We start from the raw sequence: 16,837 nt of genomic DNA on the forward strand, positions 1-16,837 counted from the left end.
TACTGAAAGTATATGTAGAATGGTTTCATCGATTTAGCAATTATTGTCACTAATTTTCTTACAATGAATCACATGATGGTATCAGTCTAATCTAAGGGGAAAACTCTTATGTTGTGATAGGCTTGGAGGGAAACTGTTTGCAATTCGACGTTGCTGAACAAATATTTAATTTTGACGCAGTATTGTTGTGCTGCCTTATATTGGTAAGCATATAAAGCTGGAAATGTCTACTTTTGTCCGTATATCCAGGAGGTAGAGATTTGAAAAGTGTTTCACGCTATGGGGTGTTCGCCATTTTGAAAGCACGCTTCGAAGAATTTGAAATTCAAACTGAAAGAGCTAAATTAGACAATCCAGACGATTGATACTCATATAATAATAACCTTTATATGAAACTGAATCATTCTGAGAACGATACAGATATGTTGCTTTTTGATTAATTTCTGTTTAAACTCGAACGATTTTGTCAGTTTCATTTTCTCCTTGACTTGTCTCCCTTGCTTGGTAACTGCATCTTCCTTCACTAAGTTTAGTTTACCATATATAAGTAGACCTGAAATGACAGGTGGCGGAGATTAATTGTATAAAGACACGATTCGATCATCAGCTTTTTTTACTCTGGTGGATTATCTGACCGCTCGCTGCTAATTTATAAATTGATTTCTACTGTCTTTGTAGACTTGGGTTAGTCTTGGACAATTCGGCCCAGCTGGGACCGAAAATAAGACAATTCGGCCCAACTTAAAAGACAATTCGGCCCAACTTAAAAGACAAATCGGCCCAACTGGAAAGACAATTCGGCCCAACTTGAAAGACAAATCGGCCCAACTGGAAAGACAATTCGGCCCAATTTTATAATACAACTGACAATAGTTTTAACAAGTATTTATTTTTAACATATATTTTGACAATTCTTACATATGTTTTTACCGTAGAGTTCAAAATCCTTGCATTCGGTAACTTAATTATTCATTCTCATTTTAATTAGTTTGTAAAATAGAATAGATTGAAAATAAAATTTGAAACATTTGGTGAACTAGATAAATGTTTTCTGAAGCTATAATGGTTAGGAGCTTTCTGATATCTTTAGGAAAACCGTCCCAAAGACAAATATTACTGTGGAGAAAGGACGTCTGATAGAAAGAAGTATAGTAGAGAAGGACGTGATGCTTTGGGAGTTACGTAGACAATAATGAGATGCATCATATCTCCTGTGGAAGAAGGTCAATTTTGTTAGGCACTTGCCCACTTGGTCTCAAAACCTTAATTCTCAAGCAAAATACATACGTTACAAGAGATCTCGTATTTGAACGTATTTGTTATGATTTACAAATAAAATGATACTGGGAAAATGGTTGAAAATTGCATCATTAGGTGTTTTGCGATAATTTCACCTAAATTTAATTCAGAACATTATTGCGTTTTGTCATTATGAGTTACGAAAAAGACAGATAAATGTGCACAACGTAAGATGCATCTTTACCAAAATTTCTCGTGTTTTAAATTTCATTTAAATTGATAATAGTAAATATTCAAAAGACCAAAAACATTTTAAGTTGTCAAATTAATACCATTCTAATCATAACAGTTTCCGATTCAAAGTATAAGCACGAAAGTTACAACGTGTATGCCTTTTTAGTCACTCCAAAAATATAACGTATGTATCAGATACATACGACAAAAGACTATTCATTAAATCTGTAATCGTTTTCACTCAGTTTTCTTGGTTCTCTTTTGGTCATGAAAATATGGCATGAAATTATTCAAATATGTTTGATTAACCATATTAAACACATACATTTCGTCATTGTAGTTACTTCTGTATGTGACAGCTGGACATCATCATTATTCATTGATCTGATATAATCATTGACTTATTTTATACTTTTTAAGAAGATAAAATGAATAAAAATTTTATACTTAAGTGCTTTCACGAAATTTAAAAAAAAAAGTATTTTATAAAATGTTTTGTAACTTAGAATGGTAATGTATGTGTGGTAGTGTAAAACATGGATATATTTTAAAGTTCAAACAACTTAAATGTACACTTTTGTGTGCAATTAAAACGGCCTGAACTTGTATACAGTCTCACATATAGAAAACTATATCTATATATATATATATATATATATATATATATATATATATATATATATATATATATATATATATCTTACACAGTATCTACTTGCTGTTTGAAGAAAAATATCTTTATACAACTATCGCAAAGTTGGGTCGAATTGTTTTTCGAGTTGGGCCGAATAGTCTTCTTTTTGGTCCAAGTTGGGCCAAATTGTCTTTAAGTCTTACAATGCAACTTACAGGTACCATGAGATTTATGTTCTTTGGATCATTGTCTTACTTCTAAAATAAACTTGTGTAGCATGTTCATTGGCCGACTGATGGAAAATGGAGGCCAAATTTTCATGAATACCTCTCACTTTGCAGCCCATATTAACACTGATTCTCAAATTAGAGTCAAATTCCTTTAGGAAGTCCTACATGTAACACATAGCACATGTTGATTTTGTTTAGGTGCTATGTCTTACTATCCAAATAACGGCCATGTATAGTGTGTTCTGATACTGTTGACATCGGAACAAGTAGTCAAAGTTTCAGGAATATCACACATCTGGCAGCATATTATTGACATTCTTCCACTAATTTATGTACAATTATTATACTTACTGTGCTGTCGTTATCCTGGCGGAATGAAAATATGACACTAGCAAATGGATGCTTTTTCATGTTCTGTTGACATACATTTGAATTTGTTGCAATGCGACGGTAGTCAAGGTATGCCGAAGTATGTTTAAGTAGGTTCATGTGGCGGATATGTTTCTTGAACAAAACGAAATGTTGCTTTATAGTTACAATAGGCATATTATATTTTTTATTCGTTTCGTTAAAGAATAATATTTCCACTTAACCCTATTTTGGCATTCCCGGCTTTCATCGCTTTCCAGTCAACTGAAATGTTCGAAAACGAAACTTGAAAACAGGTCCATTTCTTTTGTGAGAATTTGAATTTATTAGAGAAAAGACATCAGAGTAAGTAAAGTCTGACTAAAACATTATTACCTTACTTTGTAGAAAAGAGCCATTATTTTAGTTGCCAGTTGTGTGAGATATTCCTTAAAATTTGACTTTCATTACGATGTTAGTCGCCATCAAAACACACTACACAGCCTTGTTAGTTAGGCAGTAAGACCCTGACGCCCAATACATAAATATCAGCATCAGGTCTTACATGTAGGACTGTCCTTTAGGTTGACTATTTTTTTGCTGTCTTTTTCTAGATGGAATCAAATTCTTATACAAGCAAGTGGGCACATTTTTGGATTATGTTGATGTACATTTCAGTTTGTTGAAATGCGACGGTAGGTGAGGAATACCAAATCTTTTGATATAGGGGTAAATTTCTTTAGCAATAAAACATTCGAATGTTGATGAATACGATTAGATCACTTTGTTTTGTTACAGAAGTTTGAATCTCCTTGAACCATCTTTGGCATTCATCTGCTACCATTACATTTCAACAAACTGAAATGAATGTCAATGGAACTGGAAGACAAGCCGATTTTCTTGTGTCAGAATTTGTTTCCATCAAAAAAAAGACGGAGTATATATGGTCCGATTTAAATAATTAGACTTTAATTTGTGGAAAAGTGTTTATGGGCTTCAAGTTTGTTCGATATTCCGGAAAATTTGGCCTCTATATGCCCTGTTAATGAGCTGGGGAACACATTACACAACACAGTTTAATTCGAAAGTGAGACATAGACCCAAGGAACATAAATATTGGGGTATACATCTTACAATGGAGGACTAACTTAGTATAATCCCATATCTATTGATCCATTGCAACAATTCCTTGAGAACACTCACTTTTCGGGGGCCCAGAGTGACCGAGTGGTCTAAAGCACTCACCATTATGGATTATTGCCATCTCACCTCTGAGTGGGTTCGAGTCTTGGGCTTGGCCAATGTGGGTATGTGAGAAAGCTTGCCAGTAGCTTTTCATAGGTTGGTGGTTCTTCCTGGGGTTTTCCCTGGTTCTTCCTCCACCATTTATACTGGCTGCCATGTATAGCCTATCTTGTGCTGAAAAATGGCGTTAAACTCTACAACAACAACACTCACTTTTCAGACTTGATCCTTGTCAGAACAGAACATCTGTGTATTCAGCAGCTGTTGACCTCAGATTTGAACTGATGACATATGCATAGAAAGAACCATCACCTGAACACAAGAACAACACATCAAAACAGTCCTTAGCATTAGTCATTTCCCAGTTAGACTGTGTTATGACTCTATGGTCTTAAATTAATTATCCGAAAAGAGCGAAAAACCAACCAGTTTTGTAAAATTCAACAAATAATTTATTCCTCTAAAATGCAAAGTGAAAATTTATAAAAGGACAATAGTGTTGTTGATTAAATCCCAAAAAGTCCTCAGATTTCTGTAACAAGTCCAGTTGAATTTAAGTGGTGTTACAAATAAGTACAATATTGAATGTGTTTATGTGCCTGTAGTCTTGAATGTGGCAGTGTGGAAACTAACTTAACTATAATTCCAAATTAATTATGTAATCCAAGAAGTATTAATGAGCACTTTGTAATTCCAGTGAATATTTTAAGTAAATTCACCCAAATAAAAAACTGAACACAACAATAAGACTGATTCTGCTTGAGAAGTTATGGCAGGCATGAGCTATTTTTTAAGTAAACAACAAAGACATATAAAGCTAAGACAGTCTCATCTCCAAAACACTGAGTTGTCTATTTTCCTGACATCTTTATCTCCATTAATAATGCTTTAAATATTTGCTCAATAATTATTGGGAAATATTGGCTATGTCTTATGTTTATTACAATATAAATGGCCCAAGGACAATTACAAGATATAAACTTAATGTATAATAATTGAATAAAGCCAACAAACGGAACAAATTAAATATAAGTTGTACAGTAATAACTATGGCTCTTGCTTGGGCAGATGATGCTTTAAATGCACGTGTCTGCAAATCAGTCTAAGGTCAGTAGTTGCTGAATACACAGATGATCTGTTTTGACTGCTAAATACTTTTGGGGGGGGGATTAAGTCTTCTAAGATTTAATGCCATGGATCAATAGAAGAAGGATTATACTTCATGTCTGCATACAAAGGTCAGCCAGAATAAATTTATTAATTGCTCATGAGTGGCTCGATAATCTTCAAGAATAACAAAGCTGATGCTTATGCAAAAATCCTGTCATGTGCTGCTGTTCTCGGCCACCATTTATCTAAGATAAAAAGGCAGAGACCAACTTATTTTACTACATAAGACATTGACCCAGTCACAGTAAACTCGCACAAATTTTCAAAACTCCTCTCTTTATGGTGGGATGGAGAGAATTAATCAAACAAAATCTGTACCATAATGTACTACAGTAAAACCTGTCTTGAGAGACCACTGCTACGAGAGACCGCCTGTCTTGAGAGACCAGGTTCTCCATGTACAGATTTAGAGATTATATATTGTTATAACCTGTTATGAGAGACCACCTGTCATGAGAGACCATTATGTTTTGGCAGAAGGGGTGGTCTTTCAAGACAGGTTTCACTGTATTTCTTCTGACATCCGGTTGCAGTATTATATATGGATAATTGAATCTTGAGAAAGCATAGTTCTGGTGGTAGCTGAATCAACATGCAAAAGCAACATTTATTGCTTAAAATAAAAAAGATTTTGTACCATTATTTTAATTTCAGATTTTTTGTATGAATTGTCAAAGTAGCAATTTTTAAATAAAATTTTAAATGGTCACAAAAGGTCATCTTCGTTACACGTAGGTCAACAATTCAAAAAAAATTTGAAGGTGAAATGCTTGTGCAGACGAATAACCCAGGACAACAGAAGCCATCAACACTTTTTTGTGTGCTATAGATGTGCTAATTTCATGTATGACCTGATAACTTAAAAGCACAACAGCATATCTTGTTTGTTTTCTTTACTGTTATGTTGACAATAAACAATGTACTTGAGGATGTGACACCCAAAACATAAATATCAGCATCGAGGTCTTGAATGTTAGACTTCTTGAGGATAAGTGATTCATTCTGTATATACATAATTGCATTTGTCAATTCACTGAAAAATCATTGATTGAAACAATTTTGAACTAATCAGTACAGCTGGTGTCAAGTCTTTTAATTAATCCATTATTGCATTAGTCAGATTATTGGTTAAATGGACAATGGTTTTGCTTGAAACTACGTACAAAGGTTTAATTTGACCTTTCAGTATTAACAGTGAGACCTACATCACTTGATCGTTAGCTCCCTTTCTGTAGAATTACTTTTATACAAATTCCTGCTTTGACAACTTCTAACAGAAATTATAAGTAAATTGTCTATACAAAATCTCTAAAATTTTCTCGGACCAGAATAAATATCAACCCATTTGTTGTATGTAAATGCTTTGCATCAATTTTATATCTGTATATTGGTATCACCAAGTGAAATTAAATGTTTTACTGTTATCTTTTTCTGTTCATTTTCCTATTTCATACTATGCATGAAACATTGAAATAAGATGAACCTGTTCTCAAGCATTTCTAAATAATTCACTGTTTGGTAAAATTCCTCTTTTTCTCTTGTGCGCACACATGCACAAAATTATTGTATAGTGGTCCCCATCTTCAGCACGCACACCCCACCCCCATGGGCTCAACAATGTTGTGATATAGTTCTGGGCTTCACACATCTGTCAAGTTTTTTTTTGATGATTACAACTGGTTGTAATTGTTCAGATCTTAATATGGGCAACATAGGCTAAATATAGATTTTTTGGATTAATACACAGAAATTAACCTTGAACAAAACATGGTCCCAGACAAAGGCCAAAAAATGACTTGACATCACATATAGCGCTTCCTTTACGAAGACGGTATTTCATCCACTCTACAAAAGTTTTGTCTGCATAATTATGTTGCATAACGTTAGCAACATCCAAAAAAATTAATACCAAATGTTAACATGTCTTCACATAAACGGAGTAGGTTATTCTACTCGATGACTTTGGGGTGGTGGGAGGGGGACTTGCAGAACACGTTTATGTAGAAAAGACTAGAATAAAACAATTTATGTTGAAAAGACTTGAATAAACAGCATTGTAACCCTAAAGAGATTATTCAGCAGCAGTGGGGAAATGGAGCAAATGGAAAGAGAATTATGTGCGTACCAAGATTTCAGTGATGTTCTTGAATGGTTTTGCGATGTGCATGACAACAATACCCACTCGCATATCACACTTATGTCAAGAATAAGAACTACAGTAGTCCCCCTCTTGAATGGCCCCCTGACCAGCGGCCACCCGCTCCTTACAGCCAGAATCCATTGGCACCGACGAGTTTGTGTTCAAAAGTACCTCTCGCGAAAGGCCACCCGGCTAACGCAACCAGCGGCCAGCATATTAGTGCAATAATATAAAATTTACCCCTCACAAGCGGCCACATTTTATTTGAATATGTATCCAGAACCAGTATTTTATTCATAACATGTGTTAACTCAGTTAAGAAATCCGATTTCTGTTTCCCCGATGTCAGGTTTTCGTTACTGAAAGAAGTGTTGAGTAAAGTACATTTACCACTAAGGTTAATATTATACCATTTACGTCTCACGAGAAGCCAAATTTATTCCATAAAAACCGAGAAAGACTCAAATTTTAATCCGTACAAAAGGTACGTACATGTAATCCAATTAGCCTTACTTCTGTGTTATCGTAAGATGTCCGGTTTAGTCACTGATAATTGTTAAGATTACAATTATTGAACAGTAGTAACAGCTGAGAAGTGGCAGTATCAATGTACAATACCCAAGTCAGCAGGAAAATGGTTTGATAGCCTTTATGGCTTCACTTAGTAAGATGTTGAGCTTGTTCACTTTGATAATCAGTGGCTATTACTGCCGACAATAATTGTCAAAATTACGAATCCTAACGGCCGTGAGGTCAAATCTGCGTGATGTTAATGGTGCATATCGAAGCCGTTTTGGCTTCTCTCACATAGTGTAAAGAAATGTATAAAAATAGGGTACCAGACTGTGACTAACGAATTACGTGACAAGATCACTTCTTTAAAAACACATGGCAATTTGTTTAGATGCATACAAAATTGTTTTATCAGTATTGTAGTTGGCAACATTAATAACTTACTGCAAAAAGAACAACATGTCATTGAGGAAAAGAAAATTTCTCGGTGTAGAAGAGAAAGTGAATGTAATTCAACTGACCGGGGGGGGGGGGTCATCAAGGATCCTTGCAGAAAACTAACGTCGGGAAGATTCAGATAAACAATATCGTGAAAGATAATGAAACAATTCTGCAGAAGTTGGGAGATGAAATGGACGGAGAAAGGAGTATTTTTTGAGCCAGGAGACTTTTGTATCCTGATTTGAAAGACAAGAAAAAGCAACAATTTTGTCACTTGAATTGGGATATGACGACTTTACCGCAAGTAACGGATGGTTGCACAGATTTCAAGTGCGACAATATTAAGTGTTCTGTCCTTAGTGGAGAATCAGCTGATGTTAATAATGAAGTTGTCGAAGATTGGAACAAAAGACAACGATATATGCAGGGGATATGACAGCAAGGATATTTTTAATGTGACGAGACTGGTTTGTTTTTTAGACTTACCAACAAAGTGACAGATGTGATCTGTAACATAATTGTAAAGACAGTTTTAAAACTATATCAGTGGTTATTCATAGCATTCTTTTGAAAATGATGACACAGTTTGTTTTACATTTATTTCACATCATGCATGTGATGTTTTAATGAAAATATTAAATATTTAAAATTAAATGTACTTGTGACTTTCTTCATATGTATTTACTATTCGCATTTGTCATCCCCCTCTTGAAAGGCCACCCGCATTATAAGGCCACTTCCCTGCTGCATTAGGGGTGGCCTTATAAGAGGGGGACTACTGTATTAATGTATATTCAGTTGAAATAAGTATATTTTTAAGACAAGAAGTACCTTTTAATAATTAATGTTACTTTTAAACAAAGATATTAAATGAAGATATTAAATTCTTTGAAGTATGTAGCTCTTTCTTACTACATACGTATACTTCTCACAAAATATTTAGTCCACCCACTCCCCCGGAAAGGCCACACTTCCTAAAATAAGGCCACTTTCCCAGTGCAGAAGGGGTGGCCATGTAAAGGAGGGGGGATCACTATCCAGATCACTATTGCAGCAAAGTTATCATAATCATTGTGACTTGACAGCTGAAACATTTTGTTTTGGATACATGCTTAGGTAACAGTTGAGTATTCCTGATTTCCTCATTTTATTCAGTTAGTGACTGTGTCACTTGAAAGATGTTCCTGCCTTGAAAGATTTTCTTGATTCTGCTTATGTTTTGAAAAAATTTTCTTCAGTGTGAGTTAAAACAAAATAATGCTAAAGTACTTATTAGTGTTTACCAAATTGGGCAATCTTTAGAATTAAAATATTAAAAATCGACTGATTTATTAACCTACATTAACACCAAATCTAACAATCATTAGATTTTTCCAAGTTTTACAAAAATGACCCTTAAAATAGAGATTTACTGAATAGAAACAAAAACTATGGAAATAAGATTGTTGCGGTAAATTCAGGATAATTGGCTCATCCATATTTGATTTTGATCCGGTTTTCATATTAGATTTAGTGGAGTTGTCAGGGAACCAGATTATTTTCACTACAGTATCTCAGATGCTTTAAACTGAACATGTTTTTTCATGCAAGTCGCCTGCATGATCAAAATGTTGATTATAGAATTTTCAAAAAATGGAGACCATCAGTCAATACAAATTGAAGGCGAAATGGAAAAAATTCCTCTTGAAAAAATAATCAATATAGAGGAATCGAAATGAATAGTCAGATTCTTGTGAATAAAAGCAGGAACAGCAACAGTTGCATTTATTGGACATCCATGTCGATTTGATTATGTCACGAGGCAGAAGATATAATAATCATATGAAACTGAATTAAAATTCTAATAATTAAGCCAGGTTGAGAGATAGCAACAAGCCATTGAGTGCAGTAGGGTTTGGAACTGAAGTTTGTGCAACTGTACTAGAAGTAAATATGATCTGCATGTACTTCACAAACTTTTCAGCTGAACATATATTTACCATCCCTGAAATATCCCCAACAGTAGGTGCAAACTCATGACCTGGTGTCCCAGGTTGAATGGGTGTGTGTCCAAGTCGTACATTTTATCCATAGTATCTGTAGATGCAGTATAATATTCCACCTTCAAAAACATGCTAAATGTTATTGAAAGAAATCAGTCTACATGTTTTCGGATTCAATAATTGAACACTCCAATAATTACAAATAGTAAACTGCATAGTTTAATATGTCAAAATATTAGCAATAGTTCAGTATTATGGTTGTTACTGACACTTCATTTCCATTTAATTTACTATTGTTTTTCCTCAAATGATAAAACATTTTTTATATTTTTGCCTTTCAAAAATGAGCAAATGATTAGGATATGTGTGGACACAATACATACAGAATGCCCTAAACGTATAGGAAATTAAAATCTCAGAACATCAGAGATTTGACAGTTTTCCATGTTATTCGTTTTTGCAATAAGATTAATTACCTACAGTTGTCAAACTTTTCAATGTAAATGGCGGGACCATGATTGTGGCTGTTACCACAGGTGAAGTTGGTTGACTTTGTATGATAAAAACTTACCTTTCTCTAGCTGAAATTAATAGGTTTCTGCTAATCCTTTTCAGTATTAACAATGTTGATAGTGGTAACTACCTTGATTTTTGTGAACATTGGCTGAAGTTGAGGCTTTACTAAAGAGAGGCCATTTAATTTTCTAAAGGGGGAGGCGGTTAAATGCGTCAAAACAGTTTGCTTTATTCAGATGTATCATATAAAAAAGAAAATCCATTCCATTTTTTCTTTTAACAAATTTATCTTGTGATGAAACAAATATTCTAGTTAGAAAGAGTATTCTAGTTCCATGCATGAAATGGTTAGTTCCTTACAGTACACATGCAATCAGAATTAAACTGGTTCAAAGTTTTGTATATTCAGCCTTGTGACTGTCATTACTACGTAGGGATTAAGCACGTGGTTCACATTTCAGTGTAAATTCAGTGTTTGCAGTACGCATGCAGTCAAAATTAAACTGGTTCAAAGATTGTATATTCAGCCTTTTGACTGTGTCATTACTGCTTAAGGACCAAGCACATTCGCAGTGGTTTTTTTAAAACAGAAGCGGTTATCAATTTGGATTTATCCGTATCTCAGAGCATAAATTTTCATTTGGAAAAATAGGATAAATCTATACTGTTAAAAATATCCACAGGGTGCTCCAGATGTCAAGTCATTCGGCAAGTTTGTTCAGATTTCTTTAGTAAAGTGTAAAGTTATTGCAACCAAAAAAAATGTTGATCAACCTTTTCTAAATATACATGAACTGAATATATATTTGTCCAAATATATGCTCTTAAAGGTGACTGATTCTTTCGATAGTATCTGGTTGTAAATCACTCTTGACATCTCAGTCTCTCCATGGGTGGTCTTCATTTATTAAGTTAAAACCAGGATATAAATGGTCATATTTTCTAGTTTATGCCTATAGCTCCTTCCAAACCAAATCAAAATATTACCGACCTCAAAACCACAATTTCTTTTTCAATGTAACCAGGACCACCCAGTTTTTTATTTGGACATGCCAGAAAATAGTAAACATAGATTAAGTATGCCGATTTTAGGTGTATGAAATGGAATTGGCTGCATGAAAAGATGATTTATATGATATGGTGAGCTACCACATCCCATTGTTCTATGATTGCTTGGCTAAATAATATTTTTTAAAGCTGAAATCAGACTGCCTGAGAGACAAGTCAATGATGATGTAATTTCATTGACATTTTCAGTTCAAATTATGTTGGTCTTTTTGCAACACAGTATAGTTATGTATGGAGTTGTGTGTCTCTTTTTTTATGGACAAGCAAGTTGTGTAATAAGGGTTCCAGATATTAGGGTGCAAACATATTCACTTGTTAACTATAAAATTTAATACTCATTAATTTTGTCAGTGATCTTTTGAAGGAAACCATAGTGCTTGTGGAATTTATATTAAAAACATTGCAGTGAAGTACAAGACGTACATCTTTTTTTCATTCAGTTGTGATACACTGGCTCATATTAATCACAGTGGCTAAAGGAAGTACATTTTCTTTTCTGTCTTTGTGCTCAAAAATGACCTGCTAGTGATAATCATCCAGACTCCAAGAAAACAAAGTAACCATCCTGAGGTGAAGGAGAATAAATCTCATAAAGTTGTGAAAAAAATCTTTAACATCCTATTGCTCCACAAATAAGGATCAGCCCCAGGTATGAGCCATGACTCAAAAACAAATAACAGATTTTGGTGTCAGGGGTCAAACAAATTTTGAAATCTGTTGAGAACCCTGAGTAGAATGGTAAATACAAAACAGCAATAAATGCTAGATCTCAATATCCAGTTCTAACAGTCTTCATCTTGACTCTCTTGATCAGAATCACTTTATTTGCAATCTCATCACAACAAAACTTTAAATGGAATCAGGAAGGTTGCTCATTATTTTTGTTTCCTCATTTTACCTATTTTCTTTGGTAATTCCTATATGGAGGATGTAAAGCTAAGCTGTAAGGATTACCTTCATCAGCTAAATACTTTTTAAAAACAGTGGTCTCGCTAGAAATTTAGAACTAGGAGTCCATGACTCCCATTTTTGGAAAAAATAGGAATCCCACCAGCAAAAGTTACAGTCCCCTCCCAGAAAACGTTAAACTTTGCAGATTAGAAGAATTCTTGGTTGCCATTGAGTTTAATTTCCACATTCTTTATAACACTGACGTTTACAACCTATTCTGCGTGTCTGGCAATTCTGCACAACGATACGTCATTTCTGTAAACATTGGATCACTTGTTTTGAAAATCCAATTTGTATCATGAAAGAAAGATCGTCCTTTAATTAAGGAAACTGATATTCATAAAGTGTAGAAAAGTAACCCACATTTCTATTATAAATGAGTATATAAGTGTGATTTCTAAATATGAACATGAAGACCCAATCCATGATTTTTTTGAGCTTGTAACCCAGAAAAACCTATTTAATATTAATCGTTTAGAATCATACAAATATATACAATCATTAAATGATAGAAATGTTTACCTTAGAACAATGCTGTATCTTAATCCAAGTTACTAATTTTGCAAGAAGTTGTCACACACCTAGTTTATCGTCTGCTATCCAATTGTTCAACTTCCATCTCCGAATGATTCTCAAGAAAATTGGTAAGGATTGCAGAATTTTATTTTCATCAGTTGGTCCAATTTGGTATGCATTTTGCGCAAATATTGGTGACCTTAGATGCGCAGAATAGCCTAACAGCAGGCACATTTGGGGGTCTTTTAACCACTGAATTGTTTCATTGTAAATATCAGCACAGCTAAACTGATCAATTAATCAACACATTCTCCCACTCAGTAAGTGGTTGAGATAGGACTGACAGGTCTTTGAATTAGCCACCCACTATTTGCATGCGTACAGAGTACACCTCCTTGTGTGATTTTCAGCATCCCAGATAAAAAAAATTGTGTCCAAATATGCATAATTAAACGTTTCCGAGACCTCTGAAAAAGGCCTGTAATTTCATCCATTGTAAAGCTTTAATGTAAAATGCATAAATAGCATCATGGCAGGGAAACTGGTTATTTTTAGTGATGCATATATATAATTGTTAGATTGTCAAGAATTATAAAACTGAACACTTATTAAGGTAGGACATTTTTATTGCAGGACAATTAATCGCATGTGTTTCTGTCACATTATTCTGGCTGTCCCCCAAAAAATGAAATGGCTGACTCAAAATGTGTTTTTTTTTATGGCTGATTGTTCATGAACCTAGCATGATTAAAAAATTCAAACTTGCACATGTATGAAAGGACCAGTTCTAAACAAGACAAAATACGATGTACATGTAGCTTTTAATTTTCAAATGATCTTAACAGTTATTATTGAAATTTATAGAATGTATTCTAGTTCCTTTAGTGCCAAACTCCCAGATTTCTGTATATATTCAGCAAGTCTTTACAACAAAATGTCTTGAGGTGAACCTTCATTAGACCGATATAAAAACTTTGCATTTATCATTGTAGCGATGACAAATTGAGCACCAATATACATTATTTATAAACAATGTAATGTGTTCATATGATGTTTAAAAAATGCTACAAGATGCTTACTCCTCACAAATTTGAACCACAATGCAGCAAGTAAGGTAGTATGTTTTGTTTATATTAGTTTGGGCATTGTAGAAAAGACAAGGTACTTTATCAAAATATGGCAGTTGAGAGGAAATAGCAGTGGTAGAGTGTCTGCACTGGCTGCAATATGGAATCAATTGCTGAACATTGCTTGCTGCTTCCTGATGCTGTACATTGTTTTGTGGTCATCACATTTAGTGTTTATTTTTATTTCCGAGCAAGAAAATTCTTATAGTCGAGAACAAGTAAGAAACTAGTGGCAACTGGTTATGCATGGCAGCTAGTGCAGACATTTGATAAAATTCCATGTGATATAAGTGAGGCATGGAACTGTAAAGCGGGTACTGAAGTTGAGAGCTACTTGGCCAGTTTGCTATGTGAAATCTGTGAAAAGTTGCTATATATATTTGTTTAATTGTATGGCAGTTTGATTGTACTGTCCAGCACCTGCATGTCTTTTGCCAGCGGGCAAAGAGTCCGTGTTGAGCTGTGGACTATTTATAACCTAATATACCTATCCCTTTTGTTCCTGTGTTTCAGAATCAGAATGTCAGAAGGATCCTTGAGCCCCAAGAGGGTATGTATTGCTTGAATGATGATCAAGTAGGGCAGTCTTGTGTGATGATTATGACAGTGATAAATAATGCTCAGAAAATTGATTAAATTATTAGAGCTGTACAGTTGTTGAATTTTCAACAATGAACTGGGTTTTCTTTTGATCCTATATGTGGAGTCCCTAGATTGCATGGGACTCCCACATTTACAGAAGTTTTATTTTAAAAAGCTGTTATTGGGACTCAAAGCTGCTAGAATCCTAAAAATTCCCCTGTATGAAGCTTTAAAGAATAATTGTTCTGGAGTTGTATTAAATTTATATTTCACTGGGAGGCTATCTTTCATTTAGCTTTGCATTGGTATTGCATCTGAATAATCAATCAGACATCTGTTATGAAAAGGTCAGTCAATTGTGTAAAAAGATTTGCAAGAGGGACTTCTTTTTTTATTCAGGTTCATTTAGATGATGATGACCTTGGCAGTTTGTCCAAAGCAGAACTCATTGAAAAGTAAGTTGATAATAGTTGTCTCTTCTCCCCTTCCTTTCCTGAATACATCATGTGATCTTAACATTTTATGTTGAAGTGTGTTTGCAATTCATTATTCTATACCTTATTCAACCAAGATTGCACTTTATCCTCAACCATATTAAATAAAATTCATGCAATATCAGCTTGAGTAGTCATCATTGAAAGACATATTAAAACTTTGATTTGGGAAATCATGAGAAAGTTGATACATACAGGGTCTGTTCTACTTGGTGTGAAGGACATTGCAGGGGTAGAATTTTGAATATTCATGGTTGTCACGGTGCAGTCAGTTTTAAAAATCAGGTTGCCTGGTAAATTACTGCAGTTACCTCCAAGATTGCTGTAATCAAATTTATCAGGTTTTGTAACTTACATACATAGTTGATCCTGTTTGCACACTACTTTCAACTCACCATCAGGCCTGCCAATGGAAAGTGTCAGATAAATGTAAGTACTTATCTCATATATTTTTTGAGAGCAGGAAATAAAATATCATTTGATGGTATCTTGTTGTACAGCAACATTCATGTAGTTGTCATTATCTGACCACAAACTTGTCTGTTTTATGGTTATCTGTCTCGACATCATTATGGTTCACGTTCCTGTTAAAATCCGATGTTATTAGCTGTATCTAAACTGTCAGGTAACTTCAGATTCCATGGTTTCTTTAGTCATTTCCCCTCAAGCAGCAAGAGTTGTGATTGGTTGATTGTTTAAAACTTGCCATTATTTCTTAGCTAAAGTTATCCAGCAGAAGCAACTATCACACAGACCATTGAGAAAATACAAGATTATAGGCATTCAGTGTGGTAGGCCAAAGCTGAAAGAAACTTTGTTTTGATAAAGCCAAACATTTACATGTCTTGTTTCTTTAAGGGTTCACTCTTAGGGTCTAACTGTATGGACTGTGATCACAGGGTTCAGTCTTAGGATCTAACTGTATTGACTGTGATTGCAGGGTTCAGTCTTAGGATCTAACTGTATTGACTGTGATTGCAGGGTTCACTCTTAGGGTCTAACTGTATGGACTGTGATCACAGGGTTCAGTCTTAGGGTCTAACTGTATGGACTGTGATTGCAGGGTTCACTCTTGGGGACTAACTGTATGGACTGTGATTGCAGGGTTCACTCTTGGGGTCTAACTGTATGGACTGATTGCAGGGTTCACTCTTAGGTTCAAACTGTATGGACTGTGATTGCAGGGTTCACTCTTAGGGTCTAACTGTATTGACTGTGATTGCAGGGTTCAGTCTTAGGATCTAACTGTATTGACTGTGATTGCAGGGTTCACTCTTAGGGTCTAACTGTATGGACTGATTGTAGGGTTCACTCTTAGGGTCTAACTGTATGGACTGTGATTGCAGGGTTCACTCTTAGGGTCTAACTGTATGGACTGTGATTGCATGATCAGATAATGAGTAATGG

General features: G+C 34.6%; 1 protein-coding gene across 1 annotated transcript in view; it reads left to right on the forward strand.

Moving 5' to 3' along the window:
* Positions 1-85: 85 nt before the first annotated feature.
* Positions 86-16,837, forward strand: part of LOC149785961 (pre-mRNA-splicing regulator WTAP-like) — an 85,555-nt gene continuing 68,803 nt past the window's right edge. The window contains exons 1-3 of the mRNA XM_089976215.1: positions 86-203; positions 14,868-14,904; positions 15,336-15,391. Of these exons, the coding sequence (XP_089832341.1) occupies positions 14,875-14,904; positions 15,336-15,391 (86 nt within the window). The 5' untranslated portion in view covers positions 86-203; positions 14,868-14,874. The remainder of the gene's footprint in view (positions 204-14,867; positions 14,905-15,335; positions 15,392-16,837) is intronic.

This window comes from Sinohyriopsis cumingii, chromosome 12 (assembly GCF_028554795.1).
Source record: "Sinohyriopsis cumingii isolate HCF-2022 chromosome 12, ASM2855479v2, whole genome shotgun sequence".
Classification (NCBI taxonomy): Eukaryota; Metazoa; Mollusca; class Bivalvia; order Unionida; family Unionidae; genus Sinohyriopsis; species Sinohyriopsis cumingii.